Raw genomic sequence first — 27871 nt, forward strand, 5'->3', positions numbered from 1 at the left:
TGCATGTAGATGTAAAACTAAAGGGTTAAACGTGATATACGAAAATAAATTTGTATTAAATTCAAGTTAGCACAGAAAAGAATATATTATTAAGCATAAGACAATATATAAGCATTTATAACGGAAATAAAAAATTCATTTAAAAAATATAAATTAGTATTAATATACTGAAATTAACCGTTTAAACGTGATATACGAAAAAAATTTGTCTTAAATTCCAGTTAACACAGAAAACAATATATTCCTTACACCAGCAGTTGTTTGCTAATTTTGATGACCATGGCGATGCATCAAACTATTCTGTCATCTTAGATAATCAATATTTTTTTATTTCAATTTAATCATCTATTTATGCCACACCTGCCATCCTCTGAAAGGTTACTGTTAGAAAAGCATTAACAATATATTATCTTGTTAAAATTTTACGCCATAAAAATTGTTTATTCTCATAATTTTAGATGACAATAACCAATAATAAAAATAAAAGCATTACTTAATTATTTAAAATGCACATGCACATTTTTGCGGTCTACGAAAACAAATTATTTTAGACTCATGGTTCTTAGAGCTGTTAATAATTAAGAACACAACGTGAACAGCCGTGTTACAAATTAGCATTCACCCCTCCTTTCATCCCGAACCGAGAACCGGCATCTATCTACGAAAATATTTCTATCTATTCGTTGTTAAAAAATTCAGAAAAAATAATAATAAATAAGAGGAGAAGAATAATAAAAATCTGCAAATGCGAACAACGACAGTCTTAATTCAACAAAATAAACGCAAGAGGAATGGTTGCAAACTTCGAATAAGCCAATGGGATAAATCCGAAGGGTTACCAAGTTAGACTATTATCGCCAAAGTTGGCGATGTTTAGATTTACCGGGTTCTCTACGGAAGTGCTTCCATATGTTTTATTGGGAAAAGACAAAGAGATAATCGTTAAATTTTAAAATCGCAATCTGTTCAAACTGGTCGGGAAGGAAAATCAGTTTGGCGAAATTTTCGGCGCACAAAGGCGTCATTTAACGAAAGAGCATTTTCAGTGTTGACTCAGAGATTAAGTACGCAGTCGTCATGACAACGAATTCTTTGCATTCATTGGTTAGATCTTTTCACAACAATGGAGTGACAGAAACTTTATCACATGTAGTTTGTTTTCGTTATTGTTATAAATAGGAAGACATTTTCAGAGTTTATGTGACATTTTTGGACTGCATTTAGATGAATGATAAACTTCTAAATTTCTACAATGAAATTCTTAAATTTTTGTTGGTGTGCTGTTATATTCTTAAACATTAACGTTCAGTTTTGTTTCGGAAAACTCTCATGTAAAGATGACAAAAATCGAGATGTTGATTGGTAAACTTATTTTTAAAATCAAAATTCGATATTTGTGCATTTTACAACTACGAGTTATTTTTTTTTTTATTTAGATAAAACTTCTACGAATCGAACGAGGTGTTTATCGAACTTAAAGAATACAAAATTCGACATAAAATGAGTACTGAGTTATTTTATGTTGAATTTTGTATACTGTGAAACATTAGTATTGTTCCATAGAATAAAATACCTTTTTTAGGGGAGGGGCATTGTAAGATTCCCTAACTTTTAATATTATGGTTACAGTTATTTATATGTTTAGAGTGTTTATAATTCTTTGAGTATATATACATTTCTATTCTCCAGGTTAAATGTATCAATGAAAATGTCTGTTACTTTTTGTAAGATATTAAAAGTTTTAGCCTACATTAATATTTATCGTGATGTGCATTCAGTGTTATAACACATTTAGTTTTTTTTTTTTTTTTTTTTTTTTTTTCTTTAATTTCTAAAATTTTTATGGTTTATTTTGTTTTACAGTATACCTAATTTTTAATGTAGTATGAGAAAAGTGTTATTTTATTTTCAAAGTGCAGTTTCTTATGAGATTGGTCATATTTTAAGATCCGCAGTAGTATTTCAAAATGGTATGTATATGTAACACAAGTAAAATTTTGGTATGTAAAAAAATTTTGCAACTTATTTTCATTAATAAAATACTGCAGACATGTTATATATTTATATTATACATGTAAGCATATCATATAGTGAGTAGTATAGATAAGAATATTATCAAGTGAATGGTAATTGTGCAAATATTTAAATTTTAAAATAAGCTTTATGGCTGATAATAAAAGTATGAAGGAGAATAAACCTTAATTAAATTTATTGAAACAGTAGATCTAAAGTAATAGCCATTGTCATATTTTGTTTAAAAACTAAATATATTTTATTAGATAATTGAATTCAATTAATTCTTTTAGTGTTTCTTTTCAGTTCTTTTGCTCGTGCCGAGGTAAATGACCATCATTATATCTTTTTTAGTTTAAATCTGTTTTATTAATCATGTCAAATGCTAATGCTTATATATAATTTATTTTAGTATTATTAATCTAGTTATTTATAATTATTTTCTGTAGGTATGTGATGTACAAAATACCAAAAATATCAGATGAACGAGAAGGTACAAATCTAGGTGAAGGTACTGCTTATGCATATATAACTTCTTCAAAACCAGGGAACTGGAAATTGTCTTCAAAAAGTGTAACAGATGGCTCTTTATTAGAAAATACTCTGGAAGACTTTAATGCAAAGAAAAAGGTATTGAGTATTGCAGTTTACTTTCCTTTATTTTACATTAACTAGAAATTGCATTTTCTTATTTTATCTTTTGTAAACTGTCCATATTCTTAAATATTTAGTGAGCTTTTTAGCTGAAATTAAATATATTTGTTGCTTGTAGATACATTATATTTAGCAGGTTAATATTTATTGCTAACATTAGCATGATCAAAAAGGGAAGCCAGCCAAATTTTAAAAACTTAAATTTAATAAATCTGGTCTGCATCATTTTCATATGTGGATCTCTTTCTTGCATTTACACATTGTTTCCAGCGATTATACCATTAATTATATTTTTCTTGGAAGCCATTTAATAAAAATATGCTTATCATCTTCTGCATTTGGGCCATCTTCTAAGATTATAAGCATAAAAATTTGATTTATTACTATTTAAGAAAAGAGCAGACAATAATTTACTGCATTGAAACAATAAGTCTCATAACAGAAAGACCTCAAATATCTCAGGACTGGAGATTCAAGGAAAAGCTAGGTATATAATGAAAACAATATTGATAAGTTAATAGTTGTATTTAAAGAAGAATGTGTGCCACTATTTATTTGCTCACTTCAAATACATAGCATCTGTGCATTTATTTGATGTTTGATTCTTGATAAGCCATTTTTTTTATGAATAATTATAAAATTTAACTTTATTGTTAATTTTTTTTTCTTCATTTTGAAAAAAAGAACTTACTGAAATTTGGGACCTACCTTCTACAGAACAGCAAGCTATGGGTTATTTTCAAAGATATGCAATCCTTACATCAAAATAAGTGTGTATTAAATGGGCAGGTTATGGCCAGCTGAATACGGCAAATAAAACAGTAATAGATAGGAATAACTACTTGCAGAAAGTTTGTACTCATAGTGTACCAAACAGAGCTTCTATTTCCCATGTTTTACTTGAGTCGAGCCCCGTGGGTGTGTTCAAATAAGACAAGAATTTTCCTGTTCGTAGGCAGCAAGACAGACTGCTTATTTTAATGAGTGCATGGCACATTTTGACTTGGCGCTGCTGTGCGCCGCACGACCTTGCACCTATTGTTCTGATGGTCTGCTGTCACTGGTGTCTCTTGTCTGATGGATGTGATCAACCATCAGGTGCGGGCCTGATGGTTGATCAACACTTTTTCATGCCATTTCAATGGGGGTGCAGATAATAAAAAATTACTTTCAGCTTTTTCTCCCAAGAATATTTGAAAAGAAACATAAGAAATGAGTATTATTTGGTAAAAAATTATGTTATGGTAATTAATGCAGATCAATTATTACATCATTAGACTTAGGTTCAATTCCATAAATCAATTGTCTCAGATTCTAATTGCATATGGGCCAAATGTATAATCTAAAAACAGCTGATGGGTCAGAACTGCCCTCCCCTCCAAAATAAAAAAAATCCAGAATTTCAATAGCAAAATGAGACAAATTATTAAAAATTATTTTAATTCCACTTACTAAATATTTATCAAAATCTATGTAAATAATATTAATATCACGAAGGAAAAATTCAAATTTATATCTGTTTTCAATTTGAAACCTTAAGTTTGGTACCTGTGACACATTTTTTGTTGTTTTCACTTTGTAATTCAAATATATTGATAACTAAATATTAAATTATTACACTGACATTCCTTTCAAATTATTCATACATGTTTAATTAATCATTAAGTAACTTACTTCAATTTAAACTAAAAATAGATAAATTTTTAAAAATTTCCAAGTTTTCAGAGCAAGTTTATTAAGTAGGATAAAACTTGAGAATAAATCATAATGACATAGTTTCTTTATCTTATTAATTCAGGTTTTCCTCGATGCATAAATAAAAATGCTTACATATGTAAATAATTATAAGTTTTAATTCCGAAGTCAAACAACAAAAATCAGTGTTATATTTTCAAAATTTTCACAGGACTAGTTTCGATGGTTTTACCGAACCACCATCCTCAGCTGCAAAACCGCAAATGAACAAGATAGGAAATAATGATTAGATAAGATAAGAAAGCCTGGACAAGAATAAGCAAGTGGCACCGTCTGTTGGTGAAACAAGAACTAAAACATAATTTCTTTAAAGTCCAAAGGCAAAGATGGATTGGAATTAGGATCGTTAACTAGAACAGAAAGATTTTTTGAATGTGAAATGCCTCTAGAAAATTCAGTTCTCCAGTGGAAGATGTTTTTTGAATAATTTTCCAGCAGAAAAATTGAAAGTGTGATTTTCGGACCAACAATGTTGAGCAAAAGAAGATTTCTGTGTTTCCTTTTTTCTAACATATGCCTCATGTTCCTTGACAAGAAATTTTAAGGCTCTCCTAGTTTGGCCAATGTAAATCAAACCATACTGGCAAGGATTCCTATAAAAACCCCAAGAATTCATATCCGAAATGGGGTCCTTGAGTAATGAATTCGGAATTTTATTGATGGGAAAATAAACAACCCAAAAGTTAAATTTCTGCAAAATGTGTGCAACTTTATAGCTAATTGATGGAAAGAAGGGAATGACAACTGAATTTTTATAATCTCCTAAAACAAGAGTGTGCCTTTTAGTGTGTTGAGATGGAATTGATGATGCTTGATTAATAATATTGGGTGAAAAGCCCCTGTCAATAGCTATGCTTATTCTTGTCCAGGCTTTCTTATCTTATCTAATCATTATTTCCTATCTTGTTCATTTGCGGTTTTGCAGCTGAGGATGGTGGTTCGGTAGAACCATCGAAACTAGTCCTGTGAAAATTTTGAAAATATAACGCTGATTTTTGTTGTTTGACTTCAGAATTAGTATTTATTCGGCGTGTTTTTGTGTCTTAATTATAAATTTCTTACTACAGCTTGACACTTGATTAAGTTTTGATTCTGGTAACATTTGTAATCTTGAAGAGAAATTACTAGAAATTATCTTCATCACGGGTTCTTGATACTGATCAGTCAGGTTCTTTTCGTTTTAATTTTCAACTGTGAAAAAGGCTGTTTACAGATAAATTATCATTCTTAGTGCAAAAATTCATAAGTGAGCTTATTTTTTTTTTAACAAGTAGGAATAAAGGTTAATCAAATCTATATCTTCGGATCTTAATAAAATCAGATTTATATCATATTGGAAATTAATTAATTATTCATAGATTTTTTTCGCATATTATTCATGTTTTTGTAATGGAAGTGAAAGTAATATAAACTTAGACTTCAAATAACTAAAATCCTGAAGTCTTTGCAACATTCGTATTTGCAACAAATACATAATGGAAATGTGCTCATAGGCCTCATAAAATTGCTTTGGCCCATGGGCTGCCACTCTCTGAGTCCACTGTTATAAAGGATAAAAAAATTTTGTGCACTTCCCATTATTCTGGATGTAATATTAGTTATGCATTGTTGCCTCCTTGACAAAGTTTTTGAAGAAGATATAATGAAATGGTCAGTGGTTTAATATTAAAAATGAAAGAAAACAGAATAAAATAATAGAACCTGCAGAATAGAAAATAAAGCATATAGTAATGAAAAAAAAAAAAAAACTGCATAATGCTCATTGCCTCGCAAATGACCATGCTTCTGACTGTAAAACAAGTAGACTAAATGACCATACTAAATGCACATAGATATATAAAACACTCATTATAAATATATTTCATTTTATTATTTTTTTAAGTTGTTCTTATTTATCTTTACATGAAATATACTTTAATCCATTAATTTATAAGAAAATTTATTAACTTCAATTTGATTACAGCTTATCATGCTTTAGAGTCAGTTAGCAACTTATTATTCTAATTAAATATTAGAAGATAGTCTATCTTAGAAGTTCAGTTTAGGTAATTTTGGGCCCCGCCTACAAGTGTGAATTTATCTGCATCCATTGGGATCCTCTTCAAAGTTGTACTTTCTAGAGAAGTTTTGTATAGACATCATGTAATTTTGCCACTAATCCATTTATTACAATTAAATCCAGAGTTCTTCTTTTCATTCATCTGTTTTCTCCATTTTTGCTGCATTTTCACTTAATTAATGTTTTTCCCAATAGTTTATGTTACATTTACAAGTTTTGTAGCATTATCTTCTGCTTTCTCTTTGTCTATCTTACTTTCTCTTTAAAATTAAAACTTTTTTTTTGGGGGGGGGAATTTTATTATTATTATTATTATTATTATTATTATTTTTTCATTTTGTGTGTTTAATTTCTTATTTCATTATATTGTTTACTTAAAAATCATAATGTCATTTTGCATTTCCTTTGAACATTTACCTAATTTGCTGTCCTATGATGATGCTTTCTTCAACAAATACATCTTATAATTAGCAATAGCTAAGTTCCAGGCTGCTTTTGTATCAATGCAACTGGCTTAGTAGACTGCCTTGGTAGATTTTTAGAATGCACCAATGTCAGCAGGTTCACTGACTGATTTTCAAAATGAATGCCTAATTAGAAGGTAAAAGATAAAATAAAACTAATGTATAATATGTAGTATATATATATTTTTAATTATAAGTTGCCATTCTTTTTTTTTTTTTTCCTGTAAAAATTTGCCAGACTGAAGCAAAGTGCTTGCACTAATATGTAAGTACCATTTTTAGATGTATAGGTATAAAGTTATTTTTTCTCTTCCATAAGTTAAATTTGGGCCATGTGAGATTTGTTTTATTAAATTCAGATCTTAAGCTGCTAATGGATAAGTGATAAAGCATCAAATTTTGACCATTTAATGTGCTTATCTAATTTTAGGAAGCTTCCTATTTGTTTTATAATGATGATCCTCCAGAAGGTTATTTTGGAACTGCTGTTGGTCACCTGAAAGGCAAGATTTTCTAAAATTTTCTCTTATTTAATTTCATTTATTATCTTCACTGAGGCACTTGAGTGCTTTGCCATGACCTAAATTATTCTAATACCTTTTTACCACTTTTCTTTCTTACTAGGTGTTTTAGCTTTTGATGCATTCTCTGGCTTTTGGTTAATCCACAGCATACCAAGGTTTGGTGACGAAAATAAGTTTGAGTTTCCAGAAAATGCTATGGTTAATGGCCAAAGTATCCTGTGCGTGACATTCCATACAAAAACTTTAAATGAAATATGTTAGTATAACTATCTATCTATATATATGTTAGAATTTTTTTATAAAAATCTGCAAGGTGTTGTGTTAAATGACTAATGATATTTTTTGAATAAAATTGTTTTTAATATTTTAAAGAAAAATTTCTTTTTAAATTTTATACATATGTATATGTGTGTGGATATATATACTTCATATTTATATTTAAAAAAAATCATGTTTCTTTAAATAAATGTGTGTGTGATACTGATTAAATATTAAAATGAACTGATGTATGATTGTTATGAAATTATATTATTAATCAAGTTTAAAGTTGCTTTAATAATACTTATTCATAATAATTTTAAATTTTAGAAAGCATTTTAAAATTTATGAATTTACTCTCAAATATTAAATTGATATTGCATCAAATTTACAAAAATGTATACAGTTTAAATATTAATTAAAAAAAACATTATTTTAAAGACCTGATGAACATGCATGTTAAAGTAAATTTTGTTAAATAACTGAGTAATATTTATTATATTTTGCTTATATTATCATTTATATATCATCCTGTGTACTGCTTAAATTTTACATATAAATTACCTGGTCATTATAAAGCATCTTTCTTCATATATGACAAATATATTTTATTATATTTTTCATACTGAATCTTGCTAGAATACGATTAAAAAAATTCTCATAATTGAAACTTAATAATTTTCTTAAACAAGTAGTGCTTCAATTATTTTGTTATATGATTTTAATATAAAATTTGCATTAATTATTTTATTTAAATTGAGTAATAATTAATATATGTGTAATAAAACATCAGAAATTGTGTATATTGATAATCCTGATTTCAGAAACTGAATATGTGTCTATCTTGATAAATTAATACAATATTGCAATGAAATGATTCAAAACTTTTATTTAACTTCTGTTAAACATATACAGAAAAAGGTACTTGTTTTGCCTAATTAAGTTCAAAAACTTAAGTTAGAAAACTTATGCTGTAGCTGAATTAAATCCTAGTAGTAAATGTAGTAAATAAATTTTTCTTTTATGTGTTTTAAACACATAAAAGAGAGTATTGCATATTCTTCACAATTTTCAAATACACTTATAGCTTAAAAAAATAAATGAAGGTTTAAAGAAAAACTTTATTGATTAGGTTTACAAATATAAGCAAGTGCAAGAGCTTGTCTAACTCATAAGCACATATGTAAAGATAAAAACTACTTCAGCTGGAAAGAATTTTGACTAAACAAATGAATCCATTACCAAATGCTTTCAGCTATCAGTGTATTTTTCAAAATAATTTACCAGATGGTGTAATTGAAAAGAGTTTTCGGTATGCTCTCATCTGCCATTTGTGGGGATAATTTATTGATTTGACAGCAATTTTATCTCCTTTTTGCATTTCTGTATCAAACATCTTAACATTTTTCAAAGTGTTTAGTGCATGGCAAAATAAATATTTTGTGTCAGATATATGCAATTAAATGAATTCCAAAATAATTCGCTTACAAATTATAGAAGAAAGTAAAATGAAATAAAGTTTAAATAAATGCATCAATTTGTATAATATTACAAGTCATTTTTATTTTAAGTACTAAAGTAGATTCTTCTGGTACTTATAAAATTATTGTTTGTTTATAAGCAAATCAGTATGTGATTTTTATAACATTTAATTTGGGGTAAGTATTTACCCCTTGTATCTATTAACATTTCACAAATGTATGCTTAATGAGTAAGTCTTGTTCAAGTAACTGAAGAATTATTATATAATTATGATTTGTATATAAGGAAGAGTAACTTCAGAATGCTTTTAATTATATTAAATATGATATTATTAAAAAAATGAGTTAACTGCATTTAGGTAAACTAATGTGTACACTGCATATTAGTGGTGTAATTATAATATGTTAGTAAAATATTTAAAACAAAGAAATGCTGCATTGTTAAATAAATTATTAAATTTATTCCCATTATAATATTTTATTAATTATAATATAATAATATTATAATAATATATTAAATTCCAAAATTATTAAATGTATAATTAAATGCTACATTTCAAACACACACTGTATTTGAAAAAATGGTTTTATTGTCTTAAAAAATATCATAGACTTTATTTTCAAAGTTTCTCAAAGCAATGTAAAGAATGTTATGAAAATAGTTTCAGCACTGATGATGTGAAAGATTTTTTTAAATCAAAGACTTGGCTTTTTTTATGATCTGATAAAAATCTAGTTAGTAAAATGTTTACTAAATTAAAAAATTTTCATACAAAATTTGTAGAGGTATTAGAGATCTAATTTGAGGATTATCAAAATTGTTTCCAGTTCTATTAAGTGATGCAAGCAAATTTTGAGCAGATTTAAGAAGAAACATCAAAACAAAAGGTGCACATTATAGTATTTAATAATTTGATGTTGGATAAAACAGGATTCATAATAAATTTTGTAGTTGGCCTATTGAAGTCACTAATTAGTAATATCTTCACAAATTTTGGATGCATTGATATGAAACTTTCCTTTTTTTTTATTTATTAAAGCCAAATGAACAGTAAAAATGAATATATAAAAATTAAATAAATATAAAATTGTATAAAATAATATAATAATTAATCAATATATAAAACATACATTAAATATTAAAAAACTATATAAAAATTAAATTTTGCATTTGGAAAATCATTTTGTTCCCTCTGCTGAAACTTTTTTTTATAAACTTTGTTTTTTATTTGGGAACATTTGTTATAGTTCAAAATCAGTATCACATTATGTGGAATTGCTGGATCAATTTCACTTATCCTTACAGTCTAGTTGTCTTGCTTAATAACTCTGGATAAGCACTATAGCACCTTTATATTTTGATGAAAGAGAAAAAAATTGGCAGAATTGTAGCACACATATATATAGTTATCATTTTTCACACATATTATAATTATTATTAAAGATTCATTATACTGACAGAATTTATGAATACACTCACAAGTAGGTTTGGACATAGTAATAGATTTTTTAGAAGGACATTAACAGCACATTTTTGACAAAGAGACAAGAAAAAGTAGTAGTTAATGGAAAACATTGTTATTAGGTTATGCTTCTCATTCATAGAAGGCAGTGCTACTTCTTACTTATGTAGTGGATTAATTGTGATCTATGTGCTATTAGATTAAATATTATTATTATATTATGCAATTATTATTTATTTATTTCCATACACATAATTAGAAAGTTAACTGTGTGATAATTATATATTTTCATATACATTATCAAAATAATTTCCATATACCTCATCAAGGGTTACAAATCTAAAGTTTGGAAAAAAATAATTAATTAATTATAATATAATAATTAATAAAAAATAATTAATCAAAAATAATACATAGCAAACATATAAAGAACAAATATGTACTGTTTTAGGTCTGAAAAAAAGTACAATCACCTAATTAAGAACAAATTAAGTGCTTTAAGATTATATGATGATGATGATTGATATGTGTGTGTGTGTGAAGTATTTGTAAGCATGTAATTAAAATTTGATAATTATCTGTAGATATATTTAATTACTAATTTTTGCTCATTCTATGTTATTTCAGGTAACCAACTGTTGTATTGTCATCCCAACATATATTCTAGTGAGCTGACAGATGAAGTTGCTCAGTTCCTTGACGACAGCGCTAAAAGTATTTTTACTGACAACCCAGCCTTTATTAGAAAAGATCCTTTAACAAGAGCAGTGAAATTGAAGAGTTTAAAAAACAAGTCATTTGTGAGTTTTGCTAAGGATAATCAATTTAATCATGGTAATTACTGTTTTATTTGTTGTAAAATTCAAAATAGTTATAAAATTACTTGCGATAGAATTATTATCAAAAAACAATTAAGCATGAATCTGATGAATGGTTTTAAAGCTTGGAAAATTAGCATATTAGACACAAAGCTCATTTCTCTTAAATTTATTATTTTATGTCTTTGAATGATGCATATTATTTTATTAGATAGTTTTCATTTGATTTGTATATTGTACTACATTAATTATATGTAGTACATTCTTGCAATATATATGTATATGCATCCATAAAAATTTGAATAGCAGTCCTAAATTCTTCATGCAAATATTATTTGAAAAATTATGTAAATAATTTAGATGTTAGTGCCAATGGTAGCATTTGATGGGATCATTCGATGAACACAAGAAGAGCATATCATGCAGTACAGTAAAAGTGTGACTATCTGGCATTTAACTAACCAGCTCAAATAGTTGGAGGACAGGTATATACATAATATACATAAACAACTTAATTTTTATTAAAAATATATATCTATGTACAACAGAAAACAAAAAATGTTACATATTTTTATTTAACAAAACTTTAGTTTACTAAATTTCTTCATTGTCATTGCTCAGTATAATCAAAAGAGAACGTTCTTTTGGTGGAATGAGATCACTTTCACTTGCAGAATTTCTTTCTTCATTTAAAGTTCTGGCATTTTCTTCCCTTTTTAAAAACCTGTCATTTTATTTTGCTTACTACTTCTTATCGGGTCATTAAATTTCTCAATATAGAGCTGGACAGTTTTGCAGCTCTCTTTTGAATTTTCGGCTTATTTCAGCAGAAGGGTCTCCAATCAAGAAAATTAACTTAAGATTTTCAGCTAAGCATAGGCCTTCTTTTAATTTTTGTAATGTTAAATTATTAACTTTGTAATCTTCATCAGTGGTAGTGTCCTCAGAAGCGATTTGATGTACAGCTTCAGATGCCATTTCTATCAAATCTTCATCAATTTCTTCTTCCACTAATAAATCTTGAACGTCCTCAATAGCCATGTTCACAAATCATTTGCCTCCAATTGATTTAGCAAGTTCTAATATGCCACCAATTTAATTTTCTCATGATTCGCATGTGTTTTCTGTTTCAACTGAAGAGGGCCATATCTTCTATACAGCGACAAAGATACGATGTCGATTCAGTTCTTGATTAAAAATGTCTTCCAAGTTTCTATTACATTAATTGATTTTGAATTAGCTACGTCTAAAATTTACTGTAATGCTCTTTTTATGTAATATGTTTCAAAGGTATAAATAATACCTTGATCCAATGATTGGAGTAACGAAGTAGTGTTAGGTGGTAGGAACAGTACTTTGACATTGGGATGATTCAAATCTTGTGGGTATCATGGAGCATTATCTAATAGTATTAAACACCTTGAAGCTCAAATTTTTCTGCTTTAAATAATGTTCAGCATCTGGCACCAAACACTTTAAAAACCAATCTTTAAATATATTCCCAGCTACCTAAGCTCTTGGATTTGCTTTCCAATATACCGGTAAGGTTACTCCTTTAAGTGCACAAGGATTTAAAGATCTATAAACTAACAAGGATTTTGTCATAAAGTCCAAAATAATACTGCACAAAAGTGGCATTAGACAATTTTTAGACACCTTAAATCAGGATGCAGTTTTTTCTATTTTCGATTTAAAGGTTCTATTGGGCATTTTTTTCGGCGAAAGCCCAGTTTTGTCGGCATCGAAAACTTGGAACTGCTGTGTATCCTTGTTCTTCTATAATATTTTGAACTTTTTCAGGAAACGTTCTAGCAGCTTCATAATCAGCCAATGCAGATTCTCCTTTAATTCTTATGCTATGAATTGCAATTTTTGAAATTTTTGAACCAACCCTTTCTTACCAGAAAACTGGATTGACAGAGGGTTTTCCATGTTCTTTGAGGTGTTTGAAAATTTTGAGTGCTTTTTGTTTAATGATATTACCATCCAACAAAATTCTTTTTTGACAGCTATCATCAATCCAAATGTTGAGTGCCTTTTCCATCTTCTCAATTATTGGCACACCCAGGGCCAAACTGCACATTTCGCGGATGTTGAAGATCCTGCAGCAACTGCACTTCTTATTTCTTTTTCATTTTTCTTAATAGTCTGGACTCTTTCTTCATTCCAATTAAAACTTTTTCCAATGTGAGATGACTTTCCTCCTTTTAAAAGATGGTCCAAGATATGTATCTTTACTTTTAGAGAAATGAATTTCCTCTTAAACGTTGTTTTTTTAATTTTATCAGATATGTTTGGGGCCTGAAACTTAATATCTTTAAGACCAAAAAGTTATTCTTTAACACACCATGGCTCGACGCAGACTGCCAACCAGCAGCGTGAGACACTTTTGTTTTCAGGTAATGGATACAAGGATTCAAATTTGGAAGCCGAACGTGCTGGTTGTGCATTTTAGAGCACTAATTGTGACCTCACGTTGTTCACCTTCTGTGATATTGAGGTTTCTTCATTGTTCTCCGGATACATTAGTTCTTACGGGTCATCTGAGGACATTTGTTCATACGGGTAGCGGATCTTGGTTAACAACTGGCAGAACTTATGAAACAAGGATTCTTATGTGTTAAATGACTATATGGGTGCTTTTCACAATATGGAAAAACTTTGTGTGGAGTTCGTAAAATTTCTTTGATTTGCTTGGGCAATTTTCTTATCACGTTAGAGCAAAACCGTGTTCTAGAAAAACTGTGTTGTAGGAGGATTCTCACAATTTATGAATCGTGTTATAGCAAAACCATGTTACAGGATGCCGTACTGTAGGAAGGCTACCTGTATTTAAAATTTTTGAATACTTTTATTGAAATATTAAGCAAACTTATAAAATGGTAATAAATCACTTATTGGACTATGACTCAAAATTTTGATTATAGCATGTCAAATGTAAATAGAATTATGTGGCTGTCTTTTTGATGCTGATTAAATTCCCAAATGTTATAGCTATGGTATTATTCCAAGAATTTTTACTTGGATTTGGATACTTCTTATAGAAAGAAAAGCAGGGAGTAGTATGGCACAAGAATGTATGAGAGATTTCAAAGTCCAGGGTAGTCATTTAGTCTGCCTACCACAAGAACTGATCATCTCATCAAGTGCAATTCTAGTGCTAATAATGGATAAGCATCACATCGCTACAAATCATAAAATCTTTATCTTGGTTTTATGTAAATCCAATAAATTCTCGATAAGGTGGTTTAATTATTATAAAGGATATAAATTAATTACTGCTTATCCATTTTATCCCTTCACATTTTGAAAACAGTGTCTAAAATTTGAAACCAGAACAGTGCCCTGTTGGACTTGATATATGATTTTATTTGAAAATGGTTAAACAAGGCAGTCCAGTGTGAAAAATTGTAACAAATGATTTAAACCTTTAATATGCTATATCCGTTAATATTTGACTTTTGATTATTCAACTAAATAACAAGTGATTATTTCCTACTAACTTCTGCCAAAATGGTGCAAATTTAGGAGGATCTCTACCAAATTTTATGGTCAACAAGATTTCAGAATCATATAAGATACTTTATTAATATATGCCAGCTTTATATCTGATATTGCAGTTTTTTCCTAGAATCTTACATAATGTTAAATGCAGGCTTTTAATATGTAATTGGATAAAAAGTAGGTTTACTCCTTTTATAAATTTAGACCACAAATTTCTTCTTCATTTCACATTTCAACAATGAATTGGATTTTTCATACATTTAGATTGACTAGAATTTTTCTGTAACATGATACATGAAAAGTTTAATCCAGTAAGCTTGATTTATTTCAGTAAAATCCTAAGCGAGTACTACAAACACCCCCAACAGAAATCTGGACCACTGAAACAAGGTAAGCTCTAAAGTCACCAGTTTTCATGGCATGGACCTCACTTATTGTAGTAAGCTCAAAGCCTCGTAATACTTAGTGGACAAAAATGTGTTTATAGCATGTCGTGATTTCTAAAATACTAATTGTTTCCTGTTTTCATGCAATATCATAATATAATATGACATGAATGTGCAGTTGTCATGTGTCGGGTGAGTTATAAAAATGGCCCCGCAGTGGCTGTTTTCAACTTTCTATCCTGAGCGTGAACTCAATTTTCAATGGATAAGGAATATATGCAAGAAAGCTTGCTTTGAGCCTACTAAACATTCAAAAGTAAGTTTGATTTTGTTGCATTTTTGCTATGTCTTTATAAATTAAATTTTATTATTTTTATTGATATGTTGGTGATATTCATGTTTTCATTGTCAGATTTTGATTTATTAATAAAAAGCTTCTAGTTAATAGATTTTGGTCTCCCCAATTTTAATTATTTCAGAAGAAATATTTTTCCATCAAAGCTAAATTTTTAATTGTAAAAACTGTATTATCTGTATAAACTAGATAAACTCTTTATTATATAATGTTTGAAGAAAAGTGTTAATGAAATACGGAATTGGATAACAAGAAGAATTCTGAGTTTAGTAATTACATAGAAATCAGTAATTTGCAAATAATATTTAATGCATTTGATGCAGGCAGATCTGGTAATTATTTCAAAGTTATCATAATTTACGTGTATAAGCATCAACAACTAAAAATTATTTTATTTTAGAATTTTCATATTGATGTAGTATGTAAGTTTACTATCACTATATTGAGATATCTTATAAGGTATTTCTTCTTAGCATGCCTTCGTAGTGTAGGAGTCAGCACGCTGGGCGTGTATTCCAGTGATCCATGGTTCGATTCCCAGAAAAGGCGTTACTCATTTTTCATCTTTTCAGCTTCGAAATATCCTAATGTCTCTACAGTGATGCCCAAACTAAAAGGGTGGTGGATGATGATTCTCCACACCCCAGGATTTGGCAGTTGGGCCCCCTAAAATCCTAGTTGCCCTTTAAAGGGGGTTATATAAGGTATTTCTGCTGCCTTTGTAGCATAGTGGTCAGCACGAAGTGGGCATATTCCAGAGGTCCGTGGTTCGATTACTGGCAAGGGTGTTGCTCATTTTTCATCACTCCTGCTTCGCCCCCAAAAAACCTAATGTCTTTACAATTGAATTGTATTTGATACCCAATTTTATTTGGTCCCAATTATTAACAGTGTTATAAGTTTCTTTGAAATATAAATAAAACTGTTATAATCATAACAAGCTTTCTAGGCATTACAAATTTCTTGGGAAACTCTTTATGGAGTTGATATTATATTTTTATAAAATGTTTACTGCTTTTTTAATAGGTATGTAATTACTAAAGAACTCAATTTAACCAGGACGCCTATTCTGTGGTCACTGGATCTGTCTACAACTTAAGCGAACAATATTGACTCAAAAAAACCGGTATGGACAGCCATCACAACTTATCGGAGAAAGCCATTCCGTGGTCCTCAGTTGGTGGGCGAATGGGTCCATTTGACTTTACTGAAAGGGGACAAGGCTTCAAGGAGCTTTAGACCAATCGCAGTACAGACAAGTGACGAAATTTATAGCGCGCACTGGCTGAAGTTCTAGGAATATTCTCCCATTATTTCACTAACTCACACGCTGCATTTGTAATTAAAAAAAAATTGCACAAAACAGTATTATGACCAACACGCAGCAGAATATGCTGCTGTGTTATGTGAAGGAAAATCCTGTTTTTTAAGGGGAAAGTTAACGCAGGAATTTAGAGCTAAGAAATAAAGAGTGATATGGGATACCACGAAAGCAATGGTAAATAGATAAGAGTAGATGAATTAAGCTTACTTCAAATCCTTTTAGAAATAAACAATTTTAATCATTTAAATTTATAATATGATTAATTTGCATTACAATCTAATAGCAAACTTAGTTTTTTTTTTCTTTTTTTTCCCCCCAAGCTTACATTAAAACTGTTTTCCCGCAATTTATTTTACAGTTACTATTGGAAAAACATTTCTTTAAGTAAGAAATTAGAAAGAAAATATTTCTTTCTTAATATTTCTTCCCTTTTTTTATTTTCTTTTTCTATGAAAATTATTTCTTTCAGGAAAAGAAATAAAATTCATTCACTATGGCCGATTGCTGCAGCATTCAACTATCACACACGCATCAAAATGCTTTATTTTAAATAATTTATTCTATAATTAACATGAAAGAAAATATTTTTTCAATATAAAATATATAACCAAAATTAAACTAATCTATCCTGTATGTGTAATTAATTCGTTTTGCAATTTTTGTCACACAATTATTAATACCTTTTTTTTAATATTACATTGCTGTTATTTTAATTTTTTATATATATAAGAACGGCTTGCTCAGTTTAAATATTCTTCCTTCTCAAAAGATTTTATTCTGTGAAAATAATTAAAAGATAGTAATATTTTCACAATGCAAGTACTAAAGTAAAAATAATCAGTGTAGGTCTCCTGCAGTTGAAGTCCTTGTCAAAGCAGCGTTTCGACACATTTTAATCAGAAAACTAATAATTATCAATATCTCTTTTACAATATAAAAATGAGAATGCAATGAACAGTAATTTTTTTTTTTTTTTTTTTAGTTTGCAAAGAAACAATGATTTTTGAATACTATAATAGGTTACAAAAGTATTATTCCATGAACAAAATCCCTCAGTCTTGTAGCATTGTTACTTTATAGCATAATACAATAATAATGCAGTATAATTCTACTAACAAGCCCACCAGCCGCCGAGCGGTAGAGTCGCTGAACGCAGGTAGTTTGGTCCGAGGTTCGAATCCCGCGAACGAGCTGGCCGGCGTTTTCGTGGCTTTCCCCATGTGTAATGTGTATACGAGCCAGTTTCCCTTAGAAACCAGTTTTAAAACATAATAAAATTACACACAAAAACAACAACAACAACAACAACAAAACAAAACAAAACAAACAAAAAAAAAAACTGAAAGCCTTCAGATTTTATATTACTCCCAAAGGGCCATTATTTAACTTTTTGCGTGTTACCTTTATTTATTAAATATCATGTTTTTCGCACTTAAACCATAAAATTCAATTCAACAGCAATATCTTATAATTTAAAAAAAGCATATCTTTAGAATTTCCGATACATAGTCTCGCGCGCTAGAGATGAAAATGCTTTTTTTTCCTCTTTTTTTTTTTTTTCCTGTACAATGTTGGCATTACTCGCTTTGAAATCGTTGGGTTTCTTAATCAAAAACTCATAAATGCTTTACAAAATATGAAATAGATAATAAAACAAATTCCTAGTTCCAAATTTGGGCCTCCAGATGCCTATATTAGGATGGAGGATTATGTTATTCAGAATTTCATGGCTCTAGGTACCGTTGTTTTATCACAGTGCGAGAAACATTCATACATTTTGTAGATTCCTCATTATTTAATTTCTTTAAATATAAAAGAGTGCGATAATACTTGGTGACAACGATTTGAAAAGTGAAACGCCACAAAATGGCAAAACGAAATTAATAGGCCCTCTGGGCTAAAACGTATTATTAAAAGTATCACACTAGTAGTAGTACAGCTACTGAAAAAAATATTATAAAACTGTTTTATAAATTTATATAACTAGTATATATAGTGGTTTTATAAATTTTTTTTATTTTTATTTTTATTTTTATTTTACAGTAATGTGAATTTCGCGTAATAATGAACGACATTCCTTTTTGTGTTCACAGTATTATTCGTAAGGTATTCAACTGTTAGATTTTAAAGTAAACGTAATTCTTGCTGTATATAAATCGAGAAGCTTATCGGATGTCTATATTTGTATTAAATGAAGAAGGTTTATTTGCTTGATCAACTTATTATCTTCTACATTTTTAAAGCATACAATTACAATTTATATCTATAATTTCAGGAATAGTATAACCTTTCAGTAGAAATTGCGTTCTTGTTTTCTGAATGTGGCTGCAAATACTTTCTCAGTTCATCGCAAATTAAAATAACTAAAAATTTTGGCAATCTGAAATACGCAATGAAAACATCTTTTGGCAGAGCAAAAGCATCAACATATTTTCTATAAATTTGCCACCGATTCAGAGATCTACCACCATATTCTTCGTTTAAATATGAAAAAAATCAGCCGCGAAAACACATACAAAGCCATTGTCTGCTTAGTACGTCAACTGCACAACCTTGATTGACGATGCGGCAACACGTTTTCCTGCACTTTCGACTACTTCCGTACTCAGAGAATATAGGATATCGGGCAGACCTGTTTTTTTACTAGCATCGACATCTAGCGGCCCACAACTTGCTGTCGACTCTCGTAGCGTAGAATAACCGTCCATATGGCTCATTGACTTTGGTTACTAGATATTAATTTATATGTAGCTGTTCTAATGACAAAAAGTTAGCATAAATATCATCAATAACAATTAATATAATTAAAAAACAGGACAAAAACTTAGACATAAGAAATGCAAGAAAATCAAACTTACCTTTGAATATTTTATAGATTCAAAATTGTCTTTCCTTCATAGATTACTTATTCAATGAAGTCCAAGTTCAGGCTCAATTGAAAATGGCCACTCTTTGGCTGTTTTTAAAATTCACATGGCACGGAGACAGATGCATATTTATGTGCCATTATATTATGAACTTATATGAGAACAAGAATCAGTTAATTTTATAGAAATCACATCATATTAGAAAAATGTAGGGTAACAATAAAAATGCCATCTTCATGTTGAACATTACAAGGAAAAGTAGCAAAAGAATAACCAGACTAGTTGGATTAGTTACAAAATATGATAGAAAAATCAGTAATTCCTTTTTCAGTTATTATTATTGTTGATTTAAAGATGATAACTGCTATTAAACCTTTCGAGAAATGTAATTCATTAATTAAATACAGAAGTCTACAAATAAAGAAAAAACAGCAAGTTCCTAAATTGACATAAAATTTCATCATTGCATTTAACTTCTAAGTGATTAAATTATTTAAAATTTATAATAACACATTTTTTTCTCCATAGCTGAAGACAGTTATATATTTTGTAGTATGTTATAATAAAGTACTTTTTTCATACAACACTGTATCTCTACATATAATAAAAGAAAGAGTCTGTGTGTGAGTGTTTCGTTCACGCTGCGCGTAAGCTAATAGACCCATGGCTACGAAATTTGGTACATAGGTTCATCTAGACAAGAGCCAGTGCACCTCAAAGCGATTTTTTCGAAATTCGAATTCAATTTTTTTTATTTTATGTTTTGTGACGAAATCGCGTCATTTTGAGACATAATGGGCTATAGGAAAGCGAGAATTTACTCTACACACTCCATTTTCACATCGTCATGAAACATAGGCACTTAGTTATTTTACGAACTTAAAATAAATTTCGTGTTTCAATAAATCGATTAAATACGAATTTATTTAACAAAGTGAGCTTAACACCTTTTCAATGGGATTTTTTCCTAAAAAAGTTTATTTTTTAAAATGTACAGTTTATTTTTCTTTGATTTTTGGTCACGTTAAACTTTCATCCTTGCGACTGCTTTTACAAAAAGAATTTTGGAAAAATGATAATATTTTGCATTTAAAAAAAATATTTTTAAATGAAGCTTCCGAGTACACTTCTCACATCTCACATCTTTAAAAATGTGATTTTGGCAACAATTTTTCTTTCTTATTGTTGTTGATAGATTTTTGATGAAATCGCATCATTTTGAATAGTTTCATTCTTTTAGAAATATGGGTTTGGCAACAATTTTTCATCGTATTTCTTATGTCACTGTTTTTAAGAGATTGGTATATTTCATTGTCTTTTTTATTTCCTTGTACGAAGTGAAAAGGAAGTATTGTAATCGCAAAAAGTTTCAGGCAGCATATTTCAACGAAAATATCCATTTTGACAGCTATCGAATGTAATTTAACGATGTTTTTGCATGATATCTGTATGTAAGGACAGAATAACAGACTCTTTTCCTCCAAAAAAATTATAAAACTGCTTTAAAATGAATTCTGAAGAGAATTTTTCGTGGCATCTGTACGAATGTACGTACGTATCTCGCATAACTCAAAAACGAGTAGCCTCAGAATGTTGAAATTTTGTATATAGGACTGCTATAACATGTAGATGTTCACCTCGTATGTTATAAAAGCTACATAAAAACTATACAAAATTATGAAAAAGAAATTTTTCTTTTTAAACATTTTGGAAGTGTTATTTAATACAATATTAATCATGAAAGACAAAGAAAAGAAGATCTTAAGGAAATATTTATGTTTTACAGAACATACCTAGTCCTTTTTTAAACTTAATTACTGTTTAAGCAAGGGAAATAGGTACTTTGATGGAAATTCAGTCCTATTACAACAACTGTCTTCATGCACACTGTGTTTATAGATTTGTCCAAACAATTGGTATTATAGTTTGAAAAGTAGTTATTAGATTTTAAAATAATTTTTAGTGTAAATGTTTCTAATTAACCATGGATATTATTAATTATTTAATTTTTTGTTATTATATATAAAATATAAACCCTTTATTTTTGCCAGAGAATTTATAAAATCTTATTTGTGTACTTTCTTAATATAATAAATTCTGAATATTAATTTTACCATTTATAAACAGCAAAAATATTGAATCTTTGAACAAAATTCATCCCATGTTATCTATATAAAATAATGAAAACAATGCTAAATATGCCACTAGTGCACAACATATTTTATTTTGTTACACTGCCAGAGTATCAACTAGGAATGCTCGTGACATCACATTCCAGTATCATGGCTTTCTTTTATTAGGTTGCTTGTACTGATACATATCGATCAGACAGCAGAATCTGATGGACTTTTAAAACTAGTTGTGTAATGTAATGAGAGTATGAAAGTGTTGTGTGTTGATAGCCATTGCAATCTCTGGCCTATTATAAAATCATATGAACATACATCATATAACACAGAAGTGTTAATGCAATGTGATCAAGTGCTATTTTAAGTATTTAACAATTGACTTAAATTGTTTAAATCGTAAAAATTATGCAGTTATGGTTTATTCTTTATGAAATACAGAAGTTAATGTTGCATTTGTATTATGACTTTTATTGTATTTTTATATTGATTAAAATTTGATGACAGAACTATTTAAAATTTATAGCAATTGCTATATTATCATATCTGTCAGCTCAAAAGAGTTTTTCTTTCAAGTATTAGTTTTGATGTATAAATTAAAAAAAAATAGAATTACATGCATTTTTTAATTGTAGAATATTATTTAGTTTTTATGAAATAGTTTCCAAATGAGAAATGGTTAATATCTTAAAATCCAGAGAATCCTAGTCTAGGTTTGAATTCTGGCAATAATCCGTTTAGCTGCATGGTTATTTTCATAATTTTTGTTATGTGTAAAATAAATGTGAGACAATTTTCTTTAATAAAATATCCACGAAGGCATTCATTCCTATAGACAGAGATTTAGGTTATTTCATTTAACTAAGAAAGAATTAAGTGAAACGCTCTGAATACATAAAAAGTCTCAGTATGCCATTTCTCTGGATATCTGTATATATTCCTGATATACCTTTAGAATTAATATGTATTTTTACAATTATATAGTTCACAAATTACACGATTTTATAAACTTTGGTATTAAATCTCTTAGAGTCTGCAGCCTTTAATGACATTCTCATTAATAAACTTTTGATTTTATGACAGTTATGCACTCCTTATGATTTCTTAAAGTACAGTTGTAAATTTTTAAGCAATAAGTAATTTTCCTTCTCCTGATTTAGTTAGCAAAAATTAATTTAACAGGAAGTATACTGCATTATGATATATTGACAAAAATCAACCTTTGATTGTTGCTGGTTGAAGTTTTGCTTGCTTTTATATTTAATATTTTCAAATGTCTGTTACATAAACATTCTGGAAATTAAACATTCAAAAAAATTTCACGAACTAATTTTCTTTGTAGCTTTTATTTATTCTGATTTTCCAGATGCAAAGGAATGCTTTGATGAGTGAGACATTCTTTTCTTTATAAATGTAATAATAAAAAAAAAACAAATATCTGTAAAACTGGGGGTATAATAAAACTACTAGTTATTCATGGCAGCTTGCATGCCATGAACTACTTCACTTATGAAATTTTATAATTCAGTACAATTGTAAAAAAAAAAAAAAAAATTACAAATTTTATAGTTTTTACAATTTATAGTTTTAGTCATTAAACTAACGGTTCTTACAGTTTTCGTCATTAAACTAAATAAAATGAATTTAATTTATTTAGCCAAACTGCTTAAGAAATGCTTTGTGAAATACTAGTTATTTCATGTATATTTAAACAATTAGTTTAATTAATATGATATATTTCAATACTTTCTGATTATCCACATCCTCACTGAAACGTCATGAACTTGTTGACACCTTTGGAGAGAAACATTTATTGTGGTTCCTTTACATGCACTTCAATACTTTCAGTTCCACGTATTTTTTTTTACATTTTTCTTTTTCTGCACAAGAAACACTTTTTTTTTTTTGCTGTTTCTCTTCCCATATACAGAGCAATGCTATGTCCAAAATTCCGCTGAAGACCATGCAGGCTACAGTATGCAGTCCACAGCTGTGTTAAAACGTAGTAATTTTCATTAGAGTGATCATAATTTGCAGTCACACTAGTGAAAATGTTCGGAGGAGTGGAAAGATATTGGGAGGATGTTATGCATATAACTGAGTTGTCACATAAATAGTTTTGGCGACATGGTATATTACCTCATCAGTGCTTTTCAATGGGGGATGGACCATATATTATTTAGCTTAGCTATTTTCATTTAAAAAAATCTGGGAATTCCACAAACTCAGCTCTAATTCTAAAATGAGAAGGAAAAAAATAGCTACATGATGCTTTTAAGTGGGCACATTACGCAATATGCATGAAGGAAGCTATGTCCAAAATTTCGCTGAAGACCACGCAAACTACAGTATGCAGTCCACAGCTGTACTAAAACATAGTAATTTTCATTATTGTGATCATAATTTGCAGTCACACTAGTGAAAATATATTGGGGAGATGCTATGCAACTGAGTTGTCACATAAATAGTTTTGGTGACATGGTACATTGCCTCATCAGTGCTTTTTCATGGCTTTTCAATGGGGGTATGGATAATCAGAAAGCACTTATATTTTTAACACCATATATTATTTAGCTTAGCTATTGAATTTTGTTTGAATTCTCTTATTTGTATGTTTTCACAATAATATAAAATTAAATATAATTAATAAAAATGTTTTGGTTGATATATTTTTTAAACTTTTCCCACTATCTATCTACACATATTAATATGAAACTAAATGCATACTAAATGTTTAAGTTACCTTCCTACCAGATAGTAAATGTGTGTAATTGTTTAACAGATTTGTATAGTGATGTCATTGCTCCTGGTTTGAAATCCTCCTTAGTGACTGAGACATGGCGCCGTGGAAGCGGAATGTTTTTACCAGCTTCTTGCAAATCTGATTATTCAGTTCTTGATATTGTAACAATGAATATGACTGTTGTTGATAAAAAGAAAACAAAGAATATACTGTTTAAATCTACTGAAGATCACAGCAAATGGGCTGCCTCTGCTGCAAATGATAAAAGTTGGATATGCGTTGGGGATATGAATAGAATGGTAATAATATTCTTCTATTGAATTTCTTATTTCAAAATATTTTATTTATTTTTGTCTGTTTCATTTGCTTAATTATTTTAATTTGTAAAAAATAATCTGAATTTCTGATGCAGTTAATTTTTTTTTGTTGTTTTTTAAATCTTTATGTTGTTTCATTTTTTCTGTTATTTATTAAAAGATGTAATGAAGCATTAATTTTACTAAACTGCATTCATTGGAAAGTTACAGATTTTTAATTTTTAGTATATTGTAGGGTTACTGATTTTAGGTTATTATATTTACTTAATTTTAGGTTTTTTGATGAAATTTTAAGCAAAATAAAGTCACAAGGAATACTCTAAGGAAAGATAGGTCATTTGAAGTTAAAAAACATGAATGTGTATTTTGTGCTTGTTGTATGCATTAATTATTCATATAGATAACAATATTGCAAAATTATTTTTTCCCATGACATATTTAATATTATAATTACTGCATTTATTGTAATTTAATTAGATTATAACAAGATATGCACAATGGTAGTTAGGATTTTCCTTGTTCATTCTCATGAAATTATTTTCAAGATTTTAAAGTGAATTGAAAACAGAGGGTGCTGTTCTGCCCTTAGTAGATAGATGGGCTATCATCGTGTCAAAAACGTTCAGTTAATCCTTCTAATTCAACGTGTTCAGATGTATATCTTGCAGCATCAAAAGGGTGAAAATCATGTAGTGCCGCTCTTGAATATATATAATTCTTTCATTCCATATAATATTTTCTGTTTGTTATCGTAATAAGTGTTGTATGTGAACTTTGGTAAATGTTTGGAATGGCACACAAAACACATGTAATCATCACCCTGAACACTTTGAGGTATACCTTGACCCTCAGGTATAATAAGCTGAATTCACAATTCTAAAAGCGTATTGTTGAATTCTTTTGTAAGGCTTCAGTATTGTGTGAAATAAAATACTGAATTTATGTTTAGAAAATCTCTCAGAGTGCCTTGTTATCCCAAAAGCTTATGAACATATGTTTTATTGCCTAACACAAACTGTATTAGTAAATTAAAAGTATAATGCAAGTAGTAAAAAATGGTACTTCATTGATTTAGTATCATGAACTATTCTTCTCTTAATAAACTGATAATTTATATATCTGATTTTCATCAAAAATTGCAGAATTTGTTATTTGCTAAATCTTATTTTTTTAAAAGCATATTGGAAAAAGCTGCAAGTATGCTTATGTTTAAAATATTTGGTACTCTTCTGTTATTGGGACCAGATTAAAAAATGTGTGTATACACAATACAGTACTATAATTATGAAATTTAACCTAGTGAGTATGCATACACATACATATGCATATTTGTATGTGTGTATGTACACACAAACATGAGCACATCCATCCATTCATACAAGCATGCATAAATCCAGTCCCAGCAACAGAAGAGCACCAATATTTATATCCATTTTTCACTAGAGATTAGCAAATACCAATAGATATTATAATTATGAAATTTAACCTACAAAAATAAAAAAAAATTGCTGTAAATTGAATTAAAACATATAAAACATGATTTTTTTTTCAGTGTAGATGATTAAAAATAAATTATAATTTACAGATGATTAGTAAAATTTTTCTTTAAAATAAAATTTATGAAATATTTTTATGCTTGCTTTTTCTATCTAAATAGAATTAAAAGTGTATATTATATATGAATTAAACAGATAATAACTATATTATTTTACTTGTTACTAGGCGTCCCAAGCAAAACGTGGTGGTGGGGCACTTTGTTTCGAGTCAGCACCTGTATGGAATGCATATCGTTCAGCAGTTTCTGAGACTGATCAGTGTCCTGGTAAATGATAAAACTGATGACTTGCTTAGCAACTGACTTAAAATGAAGTCTTTTAAACCAATCATTAAATTTGAAACTATGCAGATCTGTAAAATAACACTTCCCAAAAAAGTATTGACTTGTACAAGAATCAACATATTTTATCAGATTTGAATTTTCTATTTTTGTTGGTTAATTATGTATGTTTTAAATCTATTATATCTTATCTTTTTAATTTAGACTATTTTAACTCGTTTGCTCTGTTATATGTATATATGTGTTTATATATATATTCCTTTGTTAACCAGAAAAATTTATATTCATTTTATTTCCTAAATTTATATTTTATTGTTTCGAAACTATGTAGACATAGTTTTACTTAACACAGACATTTAATTGGAATTAAAATGTATTGCTACATATTAGTAAATTTTTATTAACCTGTTAATGCATATGACACACTGAATTGAATTTTTTTCATGTACTCACATAAATATCAAAGAATTTTTTTTTTAATACAACAAAATATAAATGCAATAATTTTGAGTTAAATTCAAAAAAGATTGAGTTAAATAAAATTGGCTGAAAAGACCATGTAGTGAATTTTAATAGGTGCATTCAGGGGTTAAAAAGACCGGTGCATAAAACTTTTATAATTATGTGTATTCCAATACTTATTTATTATTGTGAAATAAAAAATCTCATAAATGAAATGTTTATTTCTCAATAGTCTTGTGGATATTTTCAGAATTAAAAAAATACAACTCTGCTATTTGTTTTCTTAATGTTGAAAATAAAAGAAACATATTTATTTATATAATGCTTTTTGAAGTTCTTATATTTATACATATTGTTCATTTTCAAAATAGAATTTATGAAGTATTTTACTACTACTGAATTGTAAAAAAAATCTTTTTTACCCATATAATAATGATAAATATAAAAAAGTATTTCAAAAT

General features: G+C 28.4%; 1 protein-coding gene across 1 annotated transcript; it reads left to right on the forward strand.

The window, feature by feature from the left end:
• The first annotated feature begins 1066 nt into the window (after nt 1-1066).
• DNaseII (deoxyribonuclease II) lies at nt 1067-27732 on the forward strand. The gene is made up of 7 exons (XM_035368330.2): nt 1067-1362; nt 2463-2643; nt 7376-7448; nt 7570-7725; nt 11299-11505; nt 24834-25093; nt 26834-27732. The coding sequence occupies exons 1-7, from the start codon at nt 1253-1255 to the stop codon at nt 26939-26941; spliced, it is 1095 nt and encodes a 364-aa protein (XP_035224221.1). The 5' UTR covers nt 1067-1252; the 3' UTR covers nt 26942-27732.
• The last annotated feature ends 139 nt before the right edge of the window (nt 27733-27871 follow it).

This window comes from Stegodyphus dumicola, chromosome 7, assembly GCF_044657685.1.
Source record: "Stegodyphus dumicola isolate Sdum_Otavi_A_Nest chromosome 7, ASM4465768v1".
NCBI lineage: Eukaryota > Metazoa > Arthropoda > Arachnida > Araneae > Eresidae > Stegodyphus > Stegodyphus dumicola.